The sequence below is a fragment of the Dipteris shenzhenensis genome, chromosome 3 (assembly GCF_047967505.1).
Source record: "Dipteris shenzhenensis isolate YYH24624 ecotype China chromosome 3, Dip_SZ_1.0, whole genome shotgun sequence".
NCBI lineage: Eukaryota > Viridiplantae > Streptophyta > Polypodiopsida > Gleicheniales > Dipteridaceae > Dipteris > Dipteris shenzhenensis.
This window is the reverse complement of record NC_141598.1, coordinates 1,744,039-1,769,358: the sequence shown is the minus strand read 5'-3', so window position 1 is coordinate 1,769,358 and position 25,320 is coordinate 1,744,039. Positions and strand designations below refer to the sequence as shown.

Here is a 25,320-nt window from a genome sequence, read left to right as displayed (position 1 = left end):
CTATCCCTTTTGCTTATGAGGCGGTATTTAATAGGTACTTATGAGGAGTTTATTTTGTTGTCAGTATCCAGAGGGGCATACTTCTAGAAGTATCTATGTTGCATTCAAAATGACACATGTCAGTGACAACTTTCCAGAAGATCTGAAGGTCTGCATCCCTGCTTTGGGAGTAGCAATCTGGACCACTACTCCATGGACAATGCCTGCAAATGCTGGTTAGTTCTTCTTCTATTGTCATGGCTGTATTTTAATGTCAGGGTCATGTCTCTGGATTCTTCAGATATATCTTTGCATGCCTGCAAATATTTTCTGCCAGTAGTTCATTGAGCTCTGAAAGTCCTAAAAGTCGCTTGTGGTCAAACTAGGGTTAACTGTGCTTATATTGAACTTGCTTCCCTTTTTCCCCCGCCATACAGAAGGAGATTTTGATCCTTATGTTTGATATTCATCTTATGCCTTCTGGATAATTTTACAACCTAGTTAGTCATGCTATCGCAGTAGTATGCTCGATGCTATGGCTATCGTCAAACCAGTAGGGGCTACCCCTGACCAGGACTTGAAACCAACTTAGACACTGCCTTTCCCAGAACAGAAGGAAGAAGCTCGTATTGTCATAACATGTAATCAGGACTTGATATTGATAAAGCTCATGCTCTTCGTGCTGTTGTTTCAGCTGTTGCCGTGAATGACAAGTTGCAGTATGCTGTCGTTGAAGTACAATATTCATGCTCAGTCAATGAAGGGGCTGAAGAAGATGATTTGAGTAAAACAAGAAAGCAGCAAAGAAAACCTAGGAGTGGATTGCAGAATCCCAACCTTAAGTACCTGGTAGTGGCACTGGATTTGGTAGAGAATTTGCAGGCCAAGTGGGGAGTGGCCTTGGAAATAAAGGGGACTTTTTCTGGGTCAGTTTTGGAATATTCCAGGTACTGTTTAGACTGTTTAAAACTTGTGGTCTTCTCAGTCAGGCAATCATGGAAATTTCTTCATAATTTGCTTTGTCTTATTGTTGGAGATTAGACATGCATCCTCAGCCAAGGAGAAAAAACTTATCCTTTACTTTCGTCTGCTGTCTTTTTGAATGTGCACGCTTTTCCTTTTCCAGGAATTTTAATAAACCTGCCCTTGAAGTTTCAACCACTGGTGTAGATATGCTGCATGGTTTTTCTGTTCCTCCCACAACAGTCCACAAGCATCAGGAAGCATCTGTGCGAAGAAGCTTGAAAACAGAATGCTTTTTTTCTGAAGGAAATGATAGCAACCTTAAGAGAGAGGCCTTCTTCACTAATGTAGACATGCAGACATGGTGCACAGCCTTTCCTTCCCTCCCACAACTGTCATGTACAAGGAAACATGTTGTTATCTGAAGGGAAGAACCCTTTGGGAAGATGAGTCGTCTGATGTTTTTCAATGCTATGAAGAAAAGGTGAAACGTTCTCTAAGAATCATTCGGTTTTTTCGGATGTGCAAAATTATTATTGTTACCCGGGTCCAGGCTGGCTTCACAATGAATCTCATCTTTCATGTTCTAAGAGTTTATTGGGCATTAGTTTGACTGTTTTCTGTTTAGACTAGACCTTAATCCAGCATCATAGTCACCATAAAGGTTTAGAACTTGAAATGTTTTGGAGTTTCGGAATGTTTCAAAAAATGGGCCAAAGTTTTGATGACCCGGAGTTTCATAGCAAGTTCCTAATTTAGGAAATGCATATATATAGACTGAGGGAGTCCATACAGGCAAAAGAGAAGAGCTTGTAACATGCAAGTGGTCAATCATAGATATAATTTACGCAAGAATGGAGGCTAAGGATAAGGGGTTCCTTTATTTTTTAATGTTTTAAATAATTCATTCATTCTGTAAATTCTTTCTTTCTTTCCTGCATGCGCTCGAGAGAGAGAGAGAGATTTTATTTCTGTTTTTTGGTCGATTTTGTTTCTTGATTTGCTTGTTTATTTTTGCTTAGTCACCTTCTTCCTTTCTTGTTTTCTTTGTCTTTTGTTTATTTGACGTATTTTAGTAAGCACTGGGTTTGCCCAAGAGACTCTGCGGGTCTTTAGAAACCCAGTATAGCTGCTTATGCTCGGGCACTGATGACGACATAGTGTTGCTTTGCTTCCTAAGTATGTCTTCCTTGTGTTTTTCCTTTAAAAAATTTTTGCTACCTCTTTTTTCTTCTCTTTCGTTTTCTCATGTAGATTCTTGGAATCTAGAATAACAAAATTTCTGAATTTGTACGATTGGATATATTCTAGTCGTACAAAGGTATATATTACTTAGGAAGTTTAACACAAAGATAAAGTGTTCTTACTTGGTCAGTGCCCTTGGGCCCTAGGTCCTACTTGCACACTCACATTTGTATCAAGACTATTCATGAAGTATAAAAATTCGAGCTTGAAGTTTTACTTTCAATTTTCAAGAATCAAGCTTGTAGGATAAGCTTAAACAGTAAAACATATCACCACTCACATTTCAAGACATGTTTGAAGCAAGGCTTGAACTATCTAGGTGAAGGCAGTGCAAAGGGACTAAAAACGACTTTTTTGGAAGACTGCGCACTTTTTGTGGTGTTTCAACTTAAAAAAGTTTCAACGTGAAGTTTTTTAGTTTCAAAGAAAAGTGTTTTTTGTGACTATGTCCAGCATAGATTTCATTCCGTGGACCAAGTGAGACATCTTGTGTGACCACCGCAACTTGAAATGCTCAATATGATCTTGTACGAATTCTAGTGTATGCATGAGATAGTGTAATTGATGCACACATACATCTTGCTGTATTGCATGAAAAAAGAGAGAGCAACTACATATTTGCTACAATCACAAGCTCAATAAAAGATAAGCATTAGAGCATTAATTAGTGAAAATTGACTCTCATGTCACGGGGATGTTGAATGTTTGAACCATGATTAGCTTTGGCTTAGGGGACTAGCCCAGGGGAAGTGCCAATTCCTAGAAGTCCTAGGAATGGGTTCAATCTCTAGGTGCACACACTAGGTCTAAAATGCTTGGGGTGAGGCAAGGTTTAGAGGGGTCATTAAGTTGGGCCCAAGGAAACCAATGCTGTCATTGGTTTTAGGGGCTAGAACTTTAATGTGGGGGCAAACCAATGTTCCATTGGTTTGGAAGGGTTAGACTTTAATGAGGAGCGACTTGGCAATCCCTCATGCAAGTCCACCCACCCCTTCCTCTCCTTCCAAGGCTGATGTACGGGTTTTCTTTTGACATTTTGATTCCTTGCTCTCATTTTCACGCATCTCGAGGTCCTCTATCGTTACCTTTCCTCTAAGGTTCGCTTCCCAAGGCTTCTGTACGGCTGTACGAAAGCTGGTACAGGTGATTTTGTTGGCTGTACGGCTGTTTTCTTCTGCTGGCACGCATCCCAAGACATCTTCAACATTGTTGTGCGGCCTGCTCAGTGATCCTTCTGCTCTCTTTCTCTCTTTCTTCCTTCCCCTCTCCCTGCTGCCAGCTCCTCCTGCTGCCTTGCTGTATCTGCTGCCCCTGGAGGTGTTGTGGGCTGGATTGGAGCTCCTTGGAGCTGGGTTGAAGTCATTTGGAGCTGGTTTGAGTTCTCTTGTCACTATCCCTTTCGCTTTGATTGCAGTTGGTCATTTTGGAAGCTTGTTGTTGCTCCTCTGCTGTTGGAAGTCCCCTCTTGGCCATTCACGTTGTGGATTGACACCCAGTTATAGGGGGTGTAACCAGATGGGTGTCAAGAGGGGCAGTGTGTGGATTTTCTTCCTGTATTGAGGTTGCTTGTTCAGTTTGAGATCTGTGTTGATGCATTGTCGCCCTGAGAGGCTGGTCGGTGGATTGTGGGACTGCCGGACCCTTAGAGCAAGTTGGATGTCTTGTGGAATGCTTGGACAGCTCTACAGTTGGTCATAGACAATGGTCAATGCCTTAGCCTTGCCCTAGTAGTTGGGAACTAGTGTGTGTGTACTAGGATTGAATGCAGGTTGTAGCCAATGTTTGGCTTTGACATAGGAATAGCTTGAAACACAGTGCAAGGGTGAGCCCTTGTTGTATGAACATTTTCCATTCCTAAAGAAATAAACAAATACCAGGAGGGGCGCCAGGTGTTTGGGGCCAATCTGGTGTCTTGTATTTGGTTTCATTGAGCAGGGGCACTAATGTGGCTGTGAATAATGAATATGCTAAGATAGTTACGGTCTACTGCCCGTTAGGAAACTGAAGGCCGGTTACACTCATGTATTTTTGAGACGTAGATAAAAGCCCAAAAGAACATGTAGAACCATTTTATTTTATTCATGGTGCACATATGCTTGTAGCAGACTGCCTTCGCCCTACAAATCATGCATGTGATCCTACAATCATGTAAACCATGGAGTATGTTCATGTGCCACCTATCCATATTTGGTAAGAAATCCCACAATCATGGAGTATGATCATGTGCCACCTATCCATATTTGGTAAGAAATCCTACTTTTTGAATGGGATTGTTTCAAAATGGGTGATCTATTGAAATTTTCAAAATGCTTGATCTATATAACGTATCCTCAGCTTATATGTGAAGTGTCACATTGGAAAGGGAGGGTGCCCTTATGGATGTGTGCATGAGAGGTGTAATGATTTAATTAAATTGTGTGTGTTGGAATGCCATAATATAGGTATTCATTTATAAAGACACAACTTGAAAGAATTGTAGCGTTGTAAAGGATTGTGCCTCATGATAAGTGTTTCATTGAAAGGGCATGCCTTTCACTATCATCCATAAATCCAATCATCCATAAATCCAGTCATCGATAAGGTTAGGAAAGGATTACATGACGAATCGCTACATTCCCTCCCACTCAAAAGAAGACCATGATGGAAAATATGTAGTAGAGTAGAGTGAATCATATTTGATGCTGGAAAGATTGCTCCAAGATACTAAAGGGCTGCTGCCATACCAATGAGTGGTAATTCATTTTCCCCATAGAGGTTTCCATGTGCTATAAGCATGAACAATGGCATAAACTCTTTGCTTATGGCTATCAAAAGCACGGTTATTATGTCAAAAATGTTAGTCATGACCTCAAATGGGAGATTTTAGTTAGCAAAAGCCATTACTTGTTCACAGGAAACCCCCCAATGGCGCTTACAGCAAATTTTCAAGGAAAGACACCGCTTCGTGTTTCTTGCTCACTTGAAGCACTTCGCACTTTAGCCAACAAATAATTGCAGGGTCATGATCTCAAATGGGAGATTTTAGTTAGCAAAATCCATTACTTGTCTTGCTTGCTTGAGATGCTAGAAATTGTACTCTGTTTTGGTAGCCAGTGTGGAGAGCCACTGTATGTTTCCAAAGTTTTGGACATTGCTGCCCCAAAACTTTCTGAGAAGTTACAAACCTTGGTATGTTGGAAATGGGGTGGTCACCTCCCCATTTCTGAGCCCCCATATGAGGAGAGCATTTGTGGTGTGGGGGGGGACCACGTGGTAATGTGGCTGCCACATGGGCAGCACCTTGCTGCCATTTGGCCAGCATACACACAGCAAAACAACAAAACATGGGGCTGGCCGGGGAAGGCATGTGGCAGTACGGCTTATTTTGGAGCAGGTCTGCACAAGTCTACAGGGTTGGAACAGTATGCACCAGTGGCAGGACACGTCAGCAACAGGTGATGACATGCTGCTGACGTCAGCAGGCTGTACGGAGCTGTTTGGAGAGGCTCCAGGGCCTGGAAGAGGCCTGAACAGGTGTGGAACAGGTGCAGGAAAGAGGCACCTGTTTGGCGATGGGTTTGGACCAGATCTGGGCCCTGGATGGCAGCCTGCCTGGTGGCCAGGCAGGGCCAGCCATGCCTTTGCAAGTGTGCCCCCACCAGGCTGGATTTACAGACCATCCAGTCTGCTCTCTAGGCTGATTGGGTCGGTTAGTATGCCTCTGTGGGTTGGCCATTTTGGGAGGCATCCAGCCCTATAAAAGGGGGCCCTTGGGGCCTCCTAACACATCCACTCAGGCAGCACTTCAGGGAGCAGATTGGAGCAGCAGAGCAGTAGCATCTGCGCCACCATCCAGGGGATCCAGTGAGGCTGAAGAGCTGTAGACATAGCTACAGAAGGGGCTGTATCCTCGGCAGTCTTTAAGGGCAGCAAGGAGTGGGGATCATGGACGGAGAAGTCTACTGAAGCTTGACGAGGAGCATGTGGACTCAGGGATCTAGGAGTGCCGTGGAGGTAGTAGGACAAGACCTTTTGGGTTAAGGACAGAAGACCACGATTTGGTGGGATCCTGGACTTCTTTTGTATTGTGTCCTATCGGAAGGAAATATATTTTGGTTGGTTCTATATCCCTTGTAGTGCATTGTCTACTTACTGGCTTGCGCGCACACACATGTTTGTTGGGTACACACAAGTAAAGAAGCTTTGGATTACCTCAGCGTACATTCTTGGGATGCTCTAGCAGTCTTTTGCTGCAGGATACCCTCAGCCTATTGGTTTTCAGGTGCCTGCTAAGGAACATAAAGTATGCAAAACTCCATAAGGCACTTTAGGGGCTGAGACAAGCCCAATATGCTGCTCACAGCCACAGTTGAAGAGAAAATTGCAGAATTTAAGAAGGACCTTGAAGCTTCATTTGAGATGTCTGATTTGGGTGTCACATTATTATTATGGCATTCAGTTTATGCAAAACAGATGAAGGCAGTGTGCTTAAACAATCAAATACATTCAGGGACTGTTTCAAAGGTTCAATTTTCAGGACTGCAAGCCTATTTCAACTCCCAGGTGGAGGCTGTCCATGCATGACGGGGGTGAACCTTTTTATTCTGTTGTATAGTTGGGCTGTCGGATGCCTTAGTTATCTCTGCAATACACGTCCAGATAGTCAGTTCAGTGTATCCCAATTGAGCAGGTATATGCACAGCCCAAAGGCATAGCATTGTTATGCTGCAAAGTGTGTTTTCAGATATTTGCAAGGTACTCAGTCTCTTGGTTTGTTCTATGCCAGGCAGACCTACACATGAGAACATTGCAAGTCTTTTCACACCAAGACACTATCCGAGACAAGTTTGAAGCTTTTTGCAAAGCTTTGGCCTTACTTCCATTGATGATTGAGATCATTGCTTTTACACCAGGACATTGTCATTGCAGGGGGATGTTGGAAATATCATAATATTTGAGGTAGTGGCCAATGCATTAGTTAATTAGGAGGGTTAGGGGAACTTTTTCCTTTTAAGGTTTTCCCCTGACCACAATTAGTGTTTGACTTGGTAGTTCTGTGGGTTTTATCATTTTTATAGCCCTCTTGTATCTAATTTTGCAATCTCATTTCAGCTAAACTCCACTTTCTTTTTTTTTTGGGGGGGGGGGGGTAAAAAGGACTTCTATTAAGTATGAAAGAAACTCCCAGAGCAGAACTCAAGGGAAGAATCCATCATGCAATCATGGAAAAACACAACCCAAATAGAGAAAATCAAACTCCCCTAAGAGAGGAAGAAAATGTGACGTCAACCCTGTGGGGGATTTTGAGAAGAACGGCGAGCCGCTCCATTCTCTAAAAAAGACAATGCTCTTGGTAGAGGCTGCTAGTGAAGACCCCTTCATATTCCTCCAAATGGCCATCAAGGTGTGCACTGTGTCTGTCCAAATACTAACCAATGTCCGTGTCGGATGGACCTAGGAACCATCTAAAGCCTTTGTGCATTTGGATCTCCAAATATGCCATGCTGCCATGGTCACCAGAATCTCCCAATAAGTGTCTACAGAGGCATGCGGTGGTCTATATGGATAGCCAAGAATGTCATCTAGTGAGCATCAAAGCTCCATGTTTTAAGCTCTCTCCATCCCCAAACTCTCATACAATAGACCTACAGACCAACTGAAAAAGCAAAAACATATCTATTAACAAGATCATCTAAATGGTAGATGCGTTATCATAAAGGCACGAGATGAGTCAAGTGCTTAAGCCAAACATAAAGTTCCCCTGTGAGATTGTGTATATAGCCGATGGGCTGGCTAGATCATTCCCTTACAAGAGTTTTGAGGACACTCTTGTTTGAGAGTAGTCTCCGTTAGTCAACATAGATGAGTACTTGATGGCACCTCTACTCAATTCACTTTCCTTTGATGCTCCCTACCAAAAGTGGGTTGTAATGTGTGTGTAAGAGGCTTAGAAATGCTCAAGCTATATGGAAGACACGCACACAAAGAATGTGACATTAAGGATGTATCTGTGAGAAGTGTAGGGGAACTAACTAGAAATGGAGAGCACAAACCAAGCCACACACTCTGAACTGAATGGAGAGAGAGAGAGGAGAGAGACTACAAGGGATCTCAGGAAAAGGCCCAAGAACTGATGGGCAAAAGCTCCATTGAATTGTGCTACAAGAGATGCCGAACTAGTGAGGGAGGGGGGCCAATAAATAGCCCCCCCCCCCCCGGCGCGCAGTCCACTGGTCTATTAGGACGACCAGTAGGCCCATGTGGGCCAACCCACCCCATAACCATATCTGATGGACACGATACTTTGCACCGGCATGTGCCCATTGGATAAGGGACGCATTACATCATGTTTTTCACCTAGTGTCACACACAAGATCAAAAGCCACGTTCTGCTGTGTCTTATTCTATGTGCACATATCTGATGGTGGGTATGATACTTTGAACATGCATCAACCCCACCTATCTTCAAGAGCGTGCAAAGTATCGTTCCCATTGGATATGGTTTGCATGGTCGAGGTCGCACTAGACCATGTTCTTCACCAAGTGTCGTGTACTACAGTCAAAAAACATGCTCCGAGGTGTCTTATTCCAAATGGGCCGAGCCCTTCTTGCCCTATCAAGAGCTGCCACACAACCATATGAGGGGCTGAATCCCTTGCCTATAGATCGATGAGGCTAGGCTAGGTGGCTGACCAACAGGTTGGCCCACTTCTACCTATAAAAGGCCTGCAAGGGGTGGGTGTGCAGCTCCAAAATGCGCCTCCACCTGGGTTTCCATGTGGTAGTAATCAAGCCAAAATGGAGACCCAAACAAAGCCATATCTGGCCGTTCCTTCTTGGGAACACCTCGCAGCAGTGTACCACCATAGCAGCCTGCCCACATGCCCATCGGGCCCCGAGCCTCCTCCACATAGGCAGATCTGCCCTACTCTACACTATGCTAACCTCACGGGGGCGGGCACATCGACAACAAGGCCCTCACTCTAACCTAATTATGGTACATCAAGGGATGCTGACCTTCAACACCCCCTCTCAGCTCCTGGAGGGAACATGATCTTGAAGGAGCGGGGTGTGGAACAAATGGAGGAATCCATCGTGTGAGGCTCCATCACTGAACACCGCTGTAGGTACGGTTGAAGAAGCCCTCTCTTGGCACAAACCATCTTAGCATGATCACTGACCTTCAAGAGATGCTGACCTTCAACAATCCAACTGATACTGCCATCAGTGCAAGGTCTGCTTCCCTACAGGGGCACCCATATCTCAGAGTTCCAGCCCCCTCTTAAGCCCTCTCTCAAGTCCAAACTGGTAGTTAACTCCAGATCAAGGAACCTTTTTGCTCCATAAACAATGGGTACCTAACAGCTCACAAGGATCAATCTGTGGTGTCTGGATTCCCACACTAGCAATCATCTGACCCATTTGGATCTCTAGCAACTCATCAGACAATAGCTGCAGCTGAACACAAGGAAATCCCCTCTAGGTCTGCCAGGTCATCGACAACCAAATACACTGGTAAACATATTACCACTTGAGTCAATGAGAACAACTCCTTGTGGCTCGAGGGCATGAAAGCCTGCCTTGATCAAGGATTGCACCTGTGTGGGAGGTCCTGCTGCCACAAACAAGCAAGCACTCCTCCGAATGCAAGCAGAATACCTGCTGGTAGCGCATCCTACCCTGTGCTACTAGATGGCTAGAACAATAGACGTGATGGCTGCAGAACCTGCCTTCTGCTCACTGGTCCCCTCACTGATCCTCTGAGGACACTACCGCCAATAGTGACCTTTCTGGCCACAATGGTAAGATGCACGTGAAGCCTTTAAAGCTTCCCTTTCCTTAGCTGTCATCTTCCTCATTCCCTTCTGCTCAGCTGTCAAAGCCTCTGAGAGGATTCAGAAATCACTCCTCCTGGTCAAGCACTATCGGTACCAATTCCACCCAGGTCAGCGTATTCATCCTTCCACTGGTTATAAGGACGATAGAATGCAGAGTACTGACAAGACAGGTGGGACAACAAAGTTATGGCCATGCCCTCGGATGATATCTGCTTTCTTACCTGGAGAATCTCTTGCTGAAGTTCCTGTAAATTGTTGATGTGCTTCCGCATTGATGAAGACTTTGTAGGATCCAACAACCTCATCTGGACTTCCAAAGAAACCTGCTTCATGCTGCCGCTATTCACAGATTATTACAATTGATTTCTTCCTGGTTCAGTTATGCAGCTATGATGGCATCACAGCAAAAGAGCCAATCTGTCTCTGCACATTATCTATTGTGCATCTCAATTTCAAAAGTCTCATTGACGTACATGGTAAATTTTTTTCCTTTGTGAGTCTTCTGTATGGAAAAGAAAGCTGACATTTTTGAAGCATGTATATTTTGTAGATCTTTTGTTTAGACATTTGAGAAATGCTAGGACCCAACCAATTAGAGACGGAATTATATCACCCTTTGAAAAAGACGTATCTTTGCGGCTTGCCCTTGTGGTTTTGATGATTGAAGGCTAGATTGGGAGACCACACAATTAGGCAAGTGGGAAAATAAAGTCACATGCACATGGATCATAATTCGGTTACTTCAGTACCATGGTCCACTTTCCTCTGTGAACTTTAGGCTGGGCAAAGAACACAAGGAGACTTGATAGGGGTGAAAGCCTAATATTGTGAAGAATTTGCTTCATCATCTGATGCATATGAATAATGGTTCAGATGAAAGTATATATAACAGGATATGGATATTTGTCGTAAGAGTTCTTTGAATAACAATAGTTGAATATAGCATTCACTGTAAAGAGCTTTCTTGTTGCTCTTCTGAGTACCAAGTTTGGTTGTGTAAGGGTAAAGGGTTCCTGCAGATCCGCACGAATAGATGTAAAGACAGTAATTAGGTGTGTGGGCACTTGAATAATTTCACATGATTGAGTACTCTAATCATCTCTATCATGCAAATTTGAGTTCTTTTTGAGGTCTTTTTCTAATTGTCTGCTCCAGGTATGCTCATCCCTTATTTGAAAGAGAGTGTCCTATTGTCATTGGCGGGGACTACATTACTATAGACTCAGGGACAGGGCTAGTTCATACTGCTCCGGGGCATGGTCAGGAAGACTTCGCAACTGGGAAGAAATATGGGCTGCCTGTCTTATCTCCAGTGGATGATGAAGGGAATTTCACAGAGGAGGCCGGGCGCTTTTCAGGGTTGAATGTCCTTGGTGATGGTAATTTGGCAATAGTGGAGGCATTGGACAAGCTTGCATGTCTTTTAATGGAGGAGGCTTATGGTAAGATATGTGGAGCTCAAGCTCTTGCTTTGGCGTTCTCTTTTTGTAAACCTCTTTTTGTGAATGTATTATAACTAAAATAAGGCTAGCTGTATGTATCTTTAGAAGATCCTGGAAATTTAGTAGCTACGATATTGTTTACAAGTCTTGAACCTGATGTGTACTATAAAGCCTATTGAAGGCAAATACTCAGTCACACACAACTACACTGCAATGTTTGGGAATTGGAGAACATCCTTGGGAGAGCAAATAGATGATTGTGAATCTTTAAGCAGTCTGTTATACCTGTGGTACTAAAAACATCTTATATGTTAACTTTAATAAATGCTGGATGAAATCAGAAAATTTACTCTGTTGGATGAATAGTGTGTATGAAGGAGAATTGAGAGTTTTGCCACCATACACATCCTGTACAGCAACCTGAGCTCTTGTGGGTTCCAGAAGTTTTTACCTATTCCCTCCTGGAATGGAGCTATCCTTGCACTTTATGATTTCTTGCTTCAGTCATGTCTAATTCCTTATCGATAACTGATTCCTTATTTCAGAATTTATAGGGGCTGTCTTAGATCCCACTCTGGAATTCAAGTCAGCGGTTAAGATGATGCCTTCTCTCTTTGTGATCATTTACATCTTTTTCTGAACTTTAACTAGGGTTTTATTTCAAAATTTTACCTGTGTGAGTTGGAGACTGATTGTTGCAAAGAAGCATGCTGTTTTGAAGGTATTTGTGCTGCTTCTTGAAAATTTCAATTTATGTCTCTGGAATTCAAGTCAGCGGTTAAGATGATGCCTTCTCTCTTTGTGATCATTTACATATTTTGCTGTACTTTAACTAGGGTTTAATTTCAAATTTTTACCTGTGTGAGTTGGAGACTGATTAGCAAAGAAGCATGCTGTTTTGAAGGTATTTGTGCTGCTTCTTGAAAATTTCAGCAACATAAATTGACTGTCTATCCATGTTAATGACATGAAATTGATAGCAAATCCTCTATTTTTGTAACCTGCTATCTTCTATATTTCCTTCCATTATTTTGATTTCTTAAGAAGAGTTGTTTGAAGTGTTTTGTCAAGTAGTTTGTTCCCCCTCATGCAATGAGAGAACAACCCATTGCCATTCCATCCACAGTCTAGCCTGAGTCTTGGAGGAGGCTGTTTCTGTGATTCTTCTTTTGTCAATGTTTCTCATGTATTCATTTATAAAGCTTTCTTTCTATATTTGCCCATTAATCCCTGTTTTTTGCTGTTTATCACCCATTTTCCCAATTCCTTTCTTCATTTTTCTCTATCTCCCTTCTATTAGTCGGACCATATTCCATAAATTTTTACCTTCTGCTTAAGCTCACAGTTCTTTGCTGTCAGCGTGTTCCCTAACAGATGTAATGCCTTTTCTTGATTTGCCAAATTTGGAGATAAGGGCACAGTTTTCTTAGCCAGAGAGGCTTTAAAAGAGATTCTCACTATTCATATCCCATGTGTCTTTGTGCTTTGCCTTTTAGCTTTTAAACTGCTAGACATTACAAGGCTCTGAAGCAAAAAATGCTCCTAATCAAGCAATTAAGGCTGTTGGAGGTGAAGGCCTTACTGCTCATGTGTTATCTGACTGAGGTGGAAATATGGTGCACTTGCACATAAAAGTAGTGGATATGATGGGCAAGGGTCCACCACCTGCTAGTTGCAGCTTGCCATATGTAGGGGGAATTGGATAATAAATTGCATACATTGAGTATGCATGTATTGCGTATTATATATAGGGATTAAGTGCCCCATACCTCCCTCAACCACCCCAACTTTGTGGTGTGGAAATAGCCAGGGGTTGGGACGATGTATCTTGCACTGCTTGGGCCAATGTGGGGGTAGCTGATCGGTGGCCCTGTCTGATTGCACACAATTGGTTGGCCAACCATCAGGAATATTACTCAAGACATTCCTAAACAACACCATTTTCCTATCCGACAAATCATGCTGAACTCTGATTGACACCACCGTTCTCCAGCAAGCCCTCCTTGGGTCCCACAGATCCGCCCACAACCTGACCCCCTTCTTATACGCAGACCTGGGATTCCCAAGGTATGCGTGGGCTCACAATACTGTATTGGACTTTTCTGGTATTTGATGGGTGGATCCCTTTGGATTGCACAAGTTGGGAAAGGATATCGCAATGCGCTGCTGTCTGGATAGACGCATGTGACTGACGAGACTGACACGAAGAATGTTGGTTTAGGTCAGTGAGTGTTGATTGGTAGGTGGGCGGAGTTTACATTTGTTGACTAGCCTGTGGACACGAGAAAGCAGCCTCTTGGTGGGTAAGTGATGTTGATCCTCAATGTGCTATCAGATACATTGTTATTCTTAGCATGGAATGCTGAATGATTAATCCTCTTGGTGGGTTGGTGATGTCGATCCCCAATGTGTCACACAGCTATGAGACACATCATTTTATGTAGCATGGAAAGTTGGACGGTTAATCTTGGCATTGCATTTTGCTTTCTATCAAGCAACTGCTATAGCGCCATACTCTTCTGAGCAGTTCAGAGGCAGTTCAAGGAATCAACACCGATAGTTGACAGCGTTGCCATGATCTTGACACAAAGCACAAGGTCCGTAGATGGCTCAACGCCCACAGCACAATGCATAAGAATCAAATTGCACATTAATGTTCGTAGATGGTGGATCTGGTTTTCACATCATTTTGGAGCCCATGCCTAGGTTGAGGGTTCGATCGCCTTAATCCCTATCCATCTGAGCAGACAGACGGACAAATGTATGTGATGGCTTAACCTAGTTGTGGGTTGTCGAATGGAATATGATGTATAAAGTGGGTAAGAACAGGCTTAAACTTCAGCAAGTATTTGTGTTTGTATTCTCCACCTCTAGTATGTGTATCCTAATGCCAAAGTATTTTCTATGAATTGATCTTCATGTTAAACTTTGGTTGTCTATAGCAAATGGGAGACTTTTGCCTCCTTAATAAGCTAATCTGAAAAGCGTCATTTATTTTTCAACGTGGAGGTAAACACAAGAAAATTATAACATCATTAGGCTTGTCTAGTATGTGGAATGGACCAAAATACCTCGAAGCAGGTCTAACATATACCCAGCTTTAATCTTTAATCTTGCCCAATTGAATCTAAGTGAAATTTAATCACCTTCTTAAACTCAGTATCATGCCGATTCGTTACTCCTCTAGCACTCCTTGATTGGATGATGTGCTTTCCTACATACTCATAGGCTGGTTTTTATTGTTGATAGACTAATCATTTGCAAATGCTTCATCCTTGATATGCATAATCAGAAACGGAAATGGCTTCCTGGGCTTATGGAGGAATAAAGGGTGTTCTTAAAAGGAAATGTTCATTGATGCTCTACATGAAAATGTGATGATAGTTCAAACTTAGTCCGAGTAGAGCTTTCCAAAAATGACTTGTAAAGTAGCTGTTTAAAACAATTGTTCAAAGTATTCCATGATGTAGAAGTAGATGCTTAATGTGAAGAGATGCACCTTTTGTTTCTGTGAAAATCTTCAATGAGCAAGCTTGCAATGATCAATCACTACCCACACCATGTCTTGTCCTTGTTGGGATTTAGGAGAAGCTATCACAAAATCCATAGGTATATGTCCCTAAGTTGCCTTGGAACTAATGGTTGTAATGACTCTTTGATTACTTTCGGCACATTGGATATGATGACACATATTGATCTGTGGCCAAGGAAAATGTCTTTCAAGCTCTCACAAACCAGGCCACACTCGCCTATGATCAGCACATGGCGGGTTATGACACTCATAAATTACATTTCTTCTTACCTAAAGTCAATTTTGTTTCGATGAACCATAACAAATATAATAACCGTACTTTGATCAAGGACAGTGGTATCATATGCTTTATCCTATAGATCACAAGTTGATGCAAATTCATTGGCACGTCACAAACATGAAGGGTGCATTTCAGGATGATCTTGATTTCCAGCGTATGGACTCAGTTGAACGTATGCCGTGGACATACGATGAATCTGAAATTGAAAGGCTGTAACAAAATTTGTTCACCTCTTGCGGTTTTGTCTCACAAATGGTTGGTGGACATAGGATATTGTTTGATTAATTTATTGTGCAAGCAAATATATGCCAGGAAGGTAATGCTTTCATACTCATAAAGTATAAAGAATTGCAAGGAATTCTTATCATTACCTTCATTGCTTTTCCATCCTTGAATCTCTTCCTAGCATTGCAAAAGCATAAATCGCCAATTGCTGGATTCGCTTTGCTACCAATAGGGAACACAAACTGGGTTTAGACCATTGTGAGATAAGTTAGCTTTACCTTACTGATGAGTGCTGCTGCAATAGTAATCCAACTTAGTATGAGAGGGACCATTGACTCACGTAATTGGTCATTGCACTTCGTTGAAATGCATGTGCTGTGAAACTAAAATATCCTGAAATGCAAGGGAACGAGTGGTAAGAACCAAATCCCAAAATTGTGTGAAAACAGTTGGGGGTAAGTCTATCCCCTCCAGGGCATTTTTGTATAGTGAAGGCCTTTAAGGCCTCGACAATCTCTATGTCAATAAGTCTAGTGTCCAAGCCTCCCATTAATTCCTAAAAAATAAGAGGGGATACATTACCATCTCTCCTTCTAATCTACCTTGACCTTACGTAAGCATGCCTCTGTTTGGAACATTTGAGTACTGTGCATAGATGGTCCTCCTTGTGTTATGAGATGCTTCAGTTGTGTTGTAACTGATTTGAGCCCCATAATTTGAGGGAATCAACATATGATTCTTTGTGTCCAACAAGCTTGGAAAGAATGGAAGGAATACTCTGCAAGTCTAGCGTTTAAAACATGCAGCTATATCCAAGGCTCATATTGATCTATTAGCCATTCAGATGATCTCTATTGGGCAGTTTCGGATCTCTTCACATAGATTCCATATTGAGAGTGGCTGAGAAGAGGGTTTAACCCGGGAGAGACGTATTTGCACCGTATGTGGTCTATAGGAGATTGAGTTTGAGGAGCATTTCATTTTCAGATGCCCAGTGTACTATGAGATCCTGAGACGCTTCTATTGTCTATTTAGAGATAGCTCCGGATTGTTATCCCAGTTCCTCTCTTTTCCAGATCAGAGATGCTTGGCCGAGTTCATTCATGAGGCAGTCAGACATCGTGAGCGCCTACTTCGATCATAGAGATAGGAGGAGCATACCTTGGTAGACTCTTCTATGAGCATGATCACAGAGGTCTTCCAGCCATATTATACAGGCTCCCACTTCACAGGCCCTAGATGGTGGGATCGAGAACCAATAACACGACAACTCAGGCAGAGGGTTGACGCACATAGCTTTTGGACATTCCCTTTTTGTTCAGAGTGGGAGCGCAACTAAGAGGCGTCATGGTCGCCCTTGTTAGACGTAGAGCTGTGACCAGGAGATAGCGCAGGACTACACCCATAGGCTGCTAGCGGCATTCTATCTCTGGTTTTATTGTCTCGCCCCCCACCCTTGACGAGGGGAGATAGAACGGACCATAGTCGTGACATTAGAGCATATTTCACTCTATATTTAGATGATAGATTATTTGAAGATGATTACGATGATATTGTCGATGGAGCTGACTCTTATTTTGATACAACTATGTAGCATTTATCTTTTGTTTTATGCATGGGTGTTGAAAACTTTTATGAAAAACAAAAGGAAGACATACTTAGCAAGCAAAGCAACACTTATGTCGTCATCAGTGCCCAAGCATAAGCAGCTATATTGGGTTTCTGAAGACCCACGGAGTCTTTCACAAATAGTTTGTTGCAACGTAGCCTTGTCTTTAGAGATTTTAAAATTCTAAATTCAATAGCTTGGGTGTGCCCTTTTTGCTGACATTACTTGGCAAAAGGAGCCCTTGACCATGAAAGTTATTCCACTGATAACATCGCCCAGCTTCACATCATGACCATATTGCAAGAGTTCAGACCAGGAGCTTTCCATCCTTTCTTTTCAAAAATCAACTTCAAAAAAAAAAAATCTTTAACAGTTATTTGGGGTTGCAAGTACTTCCCTAGCATGGGGAAAAGGTATTGGGTTTTGATTATGTCATTCGGCGTCAGTATGTGTGTAGATTCAGTTAGTACATTGGGGCATTTGCAGTTTGTTGGATTGCAAGATTTGGGCTTTTGCAGATTTGAACAGATTTGCAGATTAGTGTCAAATTTGGAGCTTTGTCAATTTCAGGTATATTTGTGTATAAAATTTGGGGCATTGCCGCAGATTTTCTTGTTGCAGACAAACAAGTTGACATTTGCAAGAACTTGCAGAAAATTAGAGTTTTGCAAGTTCTTTTGTAGACATCCATGGGCTTAAGCTAAGTTTGCAGCTTTTTGAGTCTAACGCAGACTCGTGCAATTTCACAAATCTCTGGACTCAAAAGTGCGCCAGATCTTTGGGACAGATTACAAGCATTTTCTGAATTTTGCTTGTGGAATAATCAGTCAGCAAGGAGGACTAACTACTTCGTGTGGAGTTTTATGGTCAGCAAGGAGCTTAGTACTTCGTGTGAAGTTTTTATGGTAAAAAATGTTTGGGTCACAAAGAAGTTATGGGGATATGTTAATGGGGATGAGCTTTGTCCTGCAGATATTGCACATGCCACAGCATCAAAAGTGGATTGGTCACACATGTCAAAGTAGATATTGCACCTGCCACACATGTTAAAAGTGGACAGCAAGCTGCTGATGGACAACAAACTGTAGGGCCTTTAGCTCCCACACAAGTTCAGAGGAGGTGGGATCCATGTGTGGTGCTTAGAACTAGCAGTTGCAAGGGATGGTGCTTCTGCTTTAGTAGCAGCTACAAGTGCATAGTAAAATTACTTTTAGGATAGGAGTCCTTTCAACACGAAAGGGAATAGTGCAAGAAAAGAAAAGTTGTTCCTCTGCATTTTGAGCCTCTTGCTTTAGGGGTGGTGCCCACATAGGCTGTGTAGGAATGACTCTCAGATGCTCATGGCCCACGTGTCCTCTTTGCAGGAGGCCTTGAAGGAACTGCCATAGGAGTAGAAAGCCCAATAGGTATGGATGGAGGGGATACATGTAGAGGCTTAGTAGATGTACTCTTATATGTACCTGCATGTCGATGGATTATATGTTCACGACTCTCATGCTCTGAGAGTAACACACCCAAACCCTCCATATCCCTGGTATTTGAATGGGATGATGTAATTGTTGCCTCTATGCCCTCTTTTTGCTGCTCCATCAAAACCTTAGCTTGAACAATTTGATCCGTGAGCAGGGTGGAGGAGCGATCGAATTCTGTGTATCTAGATGGGGTACCTCCATGTGCCAAGAAGATCCCCTCAGGAATGGCATGGCAACTCTTCATACCAAGGCCTCCCTCCTATAAGAATCGTGCTCAAATTCAAGGGGCTGATCCACTCAATGTCTTTGCACAAAACTTGCATACCTTCTTCTTTCTGCCAGGCCAAATGTGCCATATCTCTTTATGAAAATAGTGTCTTGCCATACACAACGCCTGTGCTTCCACATCTTGAGGCCATGGTACACTGCAGCTTGTAGGATCCAAGAAACCCTGGACTTGGAAGTTGGGAGAGTGAGAATTTGCGATCAAGTCTCAAGGGAAGAATAGGATAGAAGGCTTTGAAGAAGGCTGAAGCAAAGAAAAAGAGATATGTGATGAAGAAGCAAGAAGTTTGGGTACAAGGATGTGTAAGAAGGAGCAAGCAAGGACGAGGGATTGTAGGTCCAAAATGGACAAGCTAGGAGGGAGAACTAGTTAGCCCATGGGCTTCCAAAAGCTTCAATTTGACAAGTTGGGCTGCAATGTGTACCAAAAAGAAGAGGAATGATGGATGTGAGGCAAGGGAAGGTGAGGTGAGGTGTGAGGGGATAGGTGCTGGCAAAGACATGCTGGCTGGGGCAGAAAAAGGCGCCAAACAGATGCTAAAAAAGAGGCATGATGGGATTTTCAAATTTCAATGTGCAACAGTCCCTAGACGTTTTATGAAACACTGCACGTTTTAGTGAAACGTTTCTACACGTTTTGCAAGCGTGAAACATGTTTTTGGTCACCCTGGGTCTGCCTCCAAACTGAGGTCCGTGTGAAAGCAATCTTGAACCTCTTACCATGTGGCCAAGAGGATCCATGCCAAGTAACTACTCAGTCATTCAAGTGAAATATCTAATCATGGACTTGAAAGAAGTGGGTAACGAAATTGGGTTCTTCATCACCACTTACCAAGATTTTTCAGTTTACTCCACGATTGGGAGATATCGAGCCATCTATTCACCTGTTCTGTTAGGCTGTCAGTTTGAGGATGATCGGCTGTACTAGGGGTGAGAAGCATGCCATAGACCTGAACAACTCTTGCTGAAAATGCCCCTTGAATTTGGCATCACGGTCACTCACAACCTCGTCTTTGACTTCAGCTCCCGTCCTTTAAGGTCTAGATTTCTCTCAGTCATTTACCATTGAGGCTGATGCTAGTGGTAGAGGCATTGGGACTGTTACTAAAACAGGAACACATAGTAATAGCTTATGAGAGCCGAAAGCTGGATGACAAGGAGCTGAGCTAGCACATATACGACTACGACCTGCTAGTCATATTGCATGCTATCAAGAAATGGAATCACTACATATATGGGAGTCATTTCTTTCCATTGTGCAAAACTATGATTTTGATATTGAATACAAGGTGGGGAAGGAGAATATAGTGGCTAATCACTGTGTAGAATGTGGGCATGCACTCTATCCTCTATATCAAAAATATACAAAGAATGGATCCAGGGAATTAAAGAGGAATATTTAGCAGACTCAGCAGCTGCAACTCTATTTCAGGTCCTGCAGGATTATAACTGCCTTGATCATCCACATTACAAGCTATATGATAGGCCAATTTGGTACCATGACAGGACTTTCCTTATGGAAAATTCAGTGTTTAAGCTGTTGGTGCCGGAGGAGTCGCATTCTTCACCATTGGCTGGTCACACAGGACTGTGCACGACTTATGAGAGAGTGAAGCAAAGTTTTATTGGAAAGATCTTTGGAAGGACATGCACAATTATGTGCAGAGTTGTAAGCCTTGCCAGAAAAATAGGGAAATGAACCTTAGCCCAGCTGGTCTGCTCCAACCTCTACCTATTCCAGAAGGGAATGGACACATATCTCAATGGATTTTATCACAGGATTGCCTATAACTCCTAGAGGCTGGAACATCATTTATGTTATGGTTCATAGGCTCGCTAAGGCTGCGCATCTCATACCCACCAAAACTCAAAACGCGAGTCTCCATGATTGCTCTCCAATTTATAGAGAATGTATTCAAATTGCATGGACTGCCACATAACCTTATTGGGGTCCACTCTTAATCCACTGCTTCATTAGCCATGGATGTACACTTGCTTGCCTTGGCATAGAGTTGATGGGTCCTCAGTACTTGAAGGACTTGCTTTACATGCATTAGGTGCTCCTCTTTAGACTACTTGTTAAACAAAGAAAACCAGGACAGATTTATACCCCTTAGCTCATCCAGTAAATTATCAATTCTAGGGGTAGGAAACCTGTTCTTTACAGTCATTTTATTCAGTTCCGTGTAATCAATGCACATCCTATAGGAGCCATGTTCTTCTTAACCAAGAGAAGAGGGGAAACAAAAGGAGACTGGCTGTGAGTGATGAATTCTTTGTCCAAGAGCATGACTTGTCTTGCAACCTCCTCGTTTTCAGCCCTTGAAAGCCTATAGGGTGCTTTATTACTGGTTTTGACCCTGGTTCAAGATTAATTGTGTAGTCATCATCTCTTTTAGTTAGTAAGTGATGAGGAAGATTACCAAAAACATCTCTCTTAGGTGCAAGTGATGAGAAAGATCAGCAAAAGCATCTGAAAATTGCTGCAGCAACTCTTGCATATCCTTGTCCTCCAACAACAGTCCACGGCTGTCCTCTTTAGCTAAATGTACAGCTGATATTTAAGCCACGAACATATAGCTATTTGTGAAACGCCATGTCTCAAATTTGAGCATCAAGATTATATTTGTGATTGAAGTCCATTTCTCTTGAGGCTCAAACTGATTGCCTTCCTTCTTCTATCGAGAACTGGTTTATAAGAAAAATTATAAAATGCATTTTAATGTTTTTCTGAAATTTATGAATTACGAGATTTAATTCCCAAAGATGATACTAACTTTTTTTTTTTTTTGCAAAAAAGAGACTTCTATTAAGTATTAAAGAAAACCGTTAGAGCAAGCTCCATACGGGAATACGGGATACACCATGCAATGCATGAAAAGCTCAAGAGCCAAAAAGAAAGGATTGGGGCTGATAGTGCCATCTCAATCCGGTAGCAACCTCCGAGAAAAAGGGAGAACCTCTCCAAACTCGAAGAAATACAGTCCTCCTAGAAGAGGCTGCCCGTGAAGGGCCCTGCATGCTAGCCCATATGGCTATCAAACTGTGAACCGTGTCACTCCAAATACCCGTGAACACCCGTGATGGGTGCATCTGGGTGTCATCCAAGGCCTCTGTGCATCTGGCTCTCCAAATGTGCCAAGAGGAAATGCTAGCCAAAATCTCCCAAGAGGTGTCCACTGAAACATGTGAAGCTCGGAAAGGATTATGTGGTACATCCTGAAGAGAGCAGGGCTCTATCACCTGCCGGCAGATCGAGAGTGCCCAAGAAGAAGGCTCACCCTCATAAAACACCCGGGGCCAAGTAAGGGATAACCATGCGACCGAGCCCCAAGTCATGAAGAAAGGGGAAGTATGAAAAATGTTGAGTATCCGAGCAACTCCTTTCCAAACAATTCTCGCTTGATTGCAGTCCCAAAGGCAATGTTGCACTGACTCCTCTGCAGAATGACAGCGAGGGCAAGTGGGATCAGCCCCAAATCGTGATCTCCATAGGTTCACTGCAATCCCTCCATGAATAGAAAGCCAAAAGAAAAGAGTGATCTTTCTATTTCTGAGGGATTTTCAGAGCCTCCTCCAGAAATTCCTACGCAAATCTGCGGTGATGAAGAAGCTATCCCAATAGGGGGCTTTGGAGGGAATCCAACTTCTACTGCTCAGCTGAAATCTCCTGGCATTACCAACCGTGAAACAAAAAAAGGGAATCCCCCTCTCTCGGTGCCCATGATCTATCCACTCCCACTCTCCTGGGTCCCACTGCAAGCACTCGATAGGTGCATCTACATATAACCACAACCTCCAGGATCCTAGGGCCAAGAGCAGAGGGTCGGGGTCTAAGTACCACTGCAAGCCCACTCCATGGTCCACAAAACTAGCAATCCTGACAGGCTGAAAGGCAACCTCTAGAAGAATATCATCCGTGGATCTAGAGAGTATACCTCCATCCCCAACGTCAAAGACCAGAGCATCTTTCCCGAGATCTCGAAGAGCGATCACCTGTAGAGGAATTGCTGTCCTCGAAAAAGCTCCCATCCAAGTGGTGGAAGTAATAGGCATCTCAACTGTCCATTCCACCGGGATGGCTGCATCTAACTGCTGAATCCTGCGTGCTACCCCTCTGAGGTGACTCACGGACTTTAGCCTCTGATCCTCAGGTAGCCTGATAAAAGCCTTCCAAGTGCCTACTGTGTAGGCGGGGCCTCTCTCCCATCTAGACCACTGCATATAAAGGGAAGTGCCCAGTGGTCTACCATGCTCATCAAGTATACTATCGTTCCAAATGATCGGCTGCCTATCAATCTCTTCAAGGGTAGAGGACGGAACCCTTCGAAGAGTGTTCCTGAAGCTCCCCCAAGCTTTTAGGATGGCAGTCATGAGAGGAGAGGCAGGAGACTTGAGAGAGATGGAAGTAGAAATCTAGCGAGGGCTGTCCACCCAATCATCTCCCAAGGTAGGTGTGCAAGCCTGAATGTGTCCAAAAAAGAAAACCTTCCAAGGTTCCTACCTAGGCATGAGTCCCCTCACCACCACCTTACAAAGCAATGCCCTGCACTGCAAGTCTGGGTCAATGATATTAAGGCCCCCTTCCCATGTAGGGAGAATAATCCAAGAGAACCTGGTTCACTACCACAACTCTAGAGGCAAGGTCGAGTTTGGCTGAGCTCCAAAAAAGGAGCTTTTTTCTTATACTTTCTAGTACTGGGGCAAACTGATGTGTTGGAGAGATGCCCAATCCTACTTGGCATCCCAAATATCCGACAGGAACACGCCTCTGAATCCAGGAAAAGCCAATGTCAACTCCCCATCCTAAATTGTCCTCATCACTGATCCAAAAGCCAAAGGATTTATGCCAGTTAATGTGTGCCCCTACAGCTGAGCAAAAAATATCCAAGGCTGTCCGGAAAGAATCAAGTGACTGCGAAGAGGCCTCAATAAAAATAGCAGTGTCACTAGCCAACTCACAGTCAAGAAGCTTTTGCTCCTGTCTCAAGGGCAATCTCAACCCATAAAGCTCAGCCTGAGATCTAAGGAAGATACTGATAGCTTCTGCCACAAAAAGAAAGAGGAAGGGGGCTAAAGGGCATCCCTGACGAAGTGATCTGGAAATCTGAAACCTGTCACCCCTTACCCCTCCAATCAAAACCTCGCTGTGGGCTGATCTGTAAAGGGAGGCCACCCCTCTAATCCATGCGTCTGAAAATCCAAATCGTAGAAGAGTGCCCTCAAGAAAACCCCAATCTACTCTGTCATAGGCTTTCTCAAAGTCCAGGAGTAGAACTGCTAGCCTTTGCCTACTCTGCATAGCCCACTCTGTGGCTTCCCAAAAGGAAAAGATATTACCAAAAATGCTTCTGCCATGCACAAAGCTTGTCTGAGTATCATGGATGAGGTCTGGAAGAAGGGGCTGCAATTGGATGCTAATCGCCTTGGCAAGGATTTTGTATAGAGTGCCCAAAAGAGTGATGGGTCTCCAATGGGATACAAAATTCATGTTGCCACCTTTCAGGATAAGATGTATGAGTCCCTCGGTCAGTGAGTCAGGCATCTCACCCGAGTCCCAAATGCCCTGCAGGGCTGAAGTAATATGATCACCTATCATAAGCGAAAAGGCTGTAAAAAAAGGAGTAAGACCATCGGAACCAGGTCATTTGTCCTTATGAATGGCGGAGAGAGCAGTCTTGAACTCTGTGTTGGTAAAGCGTGCATCAAGTGAGCATATCATCTCTGTGGTAACCAACACAGGTAAACTCTGCCAAATTTCATATCTACCCACATCTCTGGCCTGTGTGTTAGGATCTGCGGAAAGTGAGATTGCAAAATCCCGTCAGAGTCAATAAGCTGCTTGACACTCTCTCTACTATGTCTGGGACCAAGTGTAGAGAAAAAGTGTTTATTGACTCTCCCTCCCATCTGTATCCAAAAGGACTCCTGTGCATGGAAGGCATACTCTGCTCTCTGATCAAGCAATGTCGGCAAGTGAGCCCTTGCCGTAGCAAGGCGCTCCTGTACCCAAGCATTTGATGGTTGTTTCTGCTTCTCCCTCTGCAAGGCTGCCAACTGCCGGCGGATACCAACCTCCCGCCTGAGTACATCACCTCGCCGAGCACTAGCAACGGAGTGATAAAAGTCGTTGATACTGGCAAGTGCTGTGGCCACATGTGAAGGACCGGCCACCCCCCCTGCATGTGAGAGACCCCCCCTGCATGTGATTATACTAACTTAGAAGAAATGATATTATGAAATGAACCATTATCAAACAAAAACAATGTTGGCTTATCTCCCACGTGTCCCCAAGTCTTCAAACTCTCAGTCTCTAGTCCATCTACAATCTCCTCTTCTAAAATTGCTTTACTTTGCTTCCTCCCTTTCTCCTGTGGGCTGTCTTGCCCTTTGCTCCCTTTTTGAAAAGGGCAATCTAGAAACTTAGGTGCTCCATCACATTGAATACACAAACCTTCTTTCTTATATCTC

General features: G+C 43.4%; 1 protein-coding gene across 1 annotated transcript in view; it reads left to right on the top strand.

The window, feature by feature from the left end:
* Positions 1–25,320, top strand: part of OVA2 (tRNA synthetase class I (I, L, M and V) family protein) — a 122,526-nt gene that overhangs the window by 53,303 nt on the left and 43,903 nt on the right. Inside the window, exons 9-11 of the mRNA XM_087372987.1 lie at positions 65–215; positions 674–926; positions 11,160–11,446. Coding sequence (XP_087229113.1) covers positions 65–215; positions 674–926; positions 11,160–11,446 — 691 coding nt within the window. The remainder of the gene's footprint in view (positions 1–64; positions 216–673; positions 927–11,159; positions 11,447–25,320) is intronic.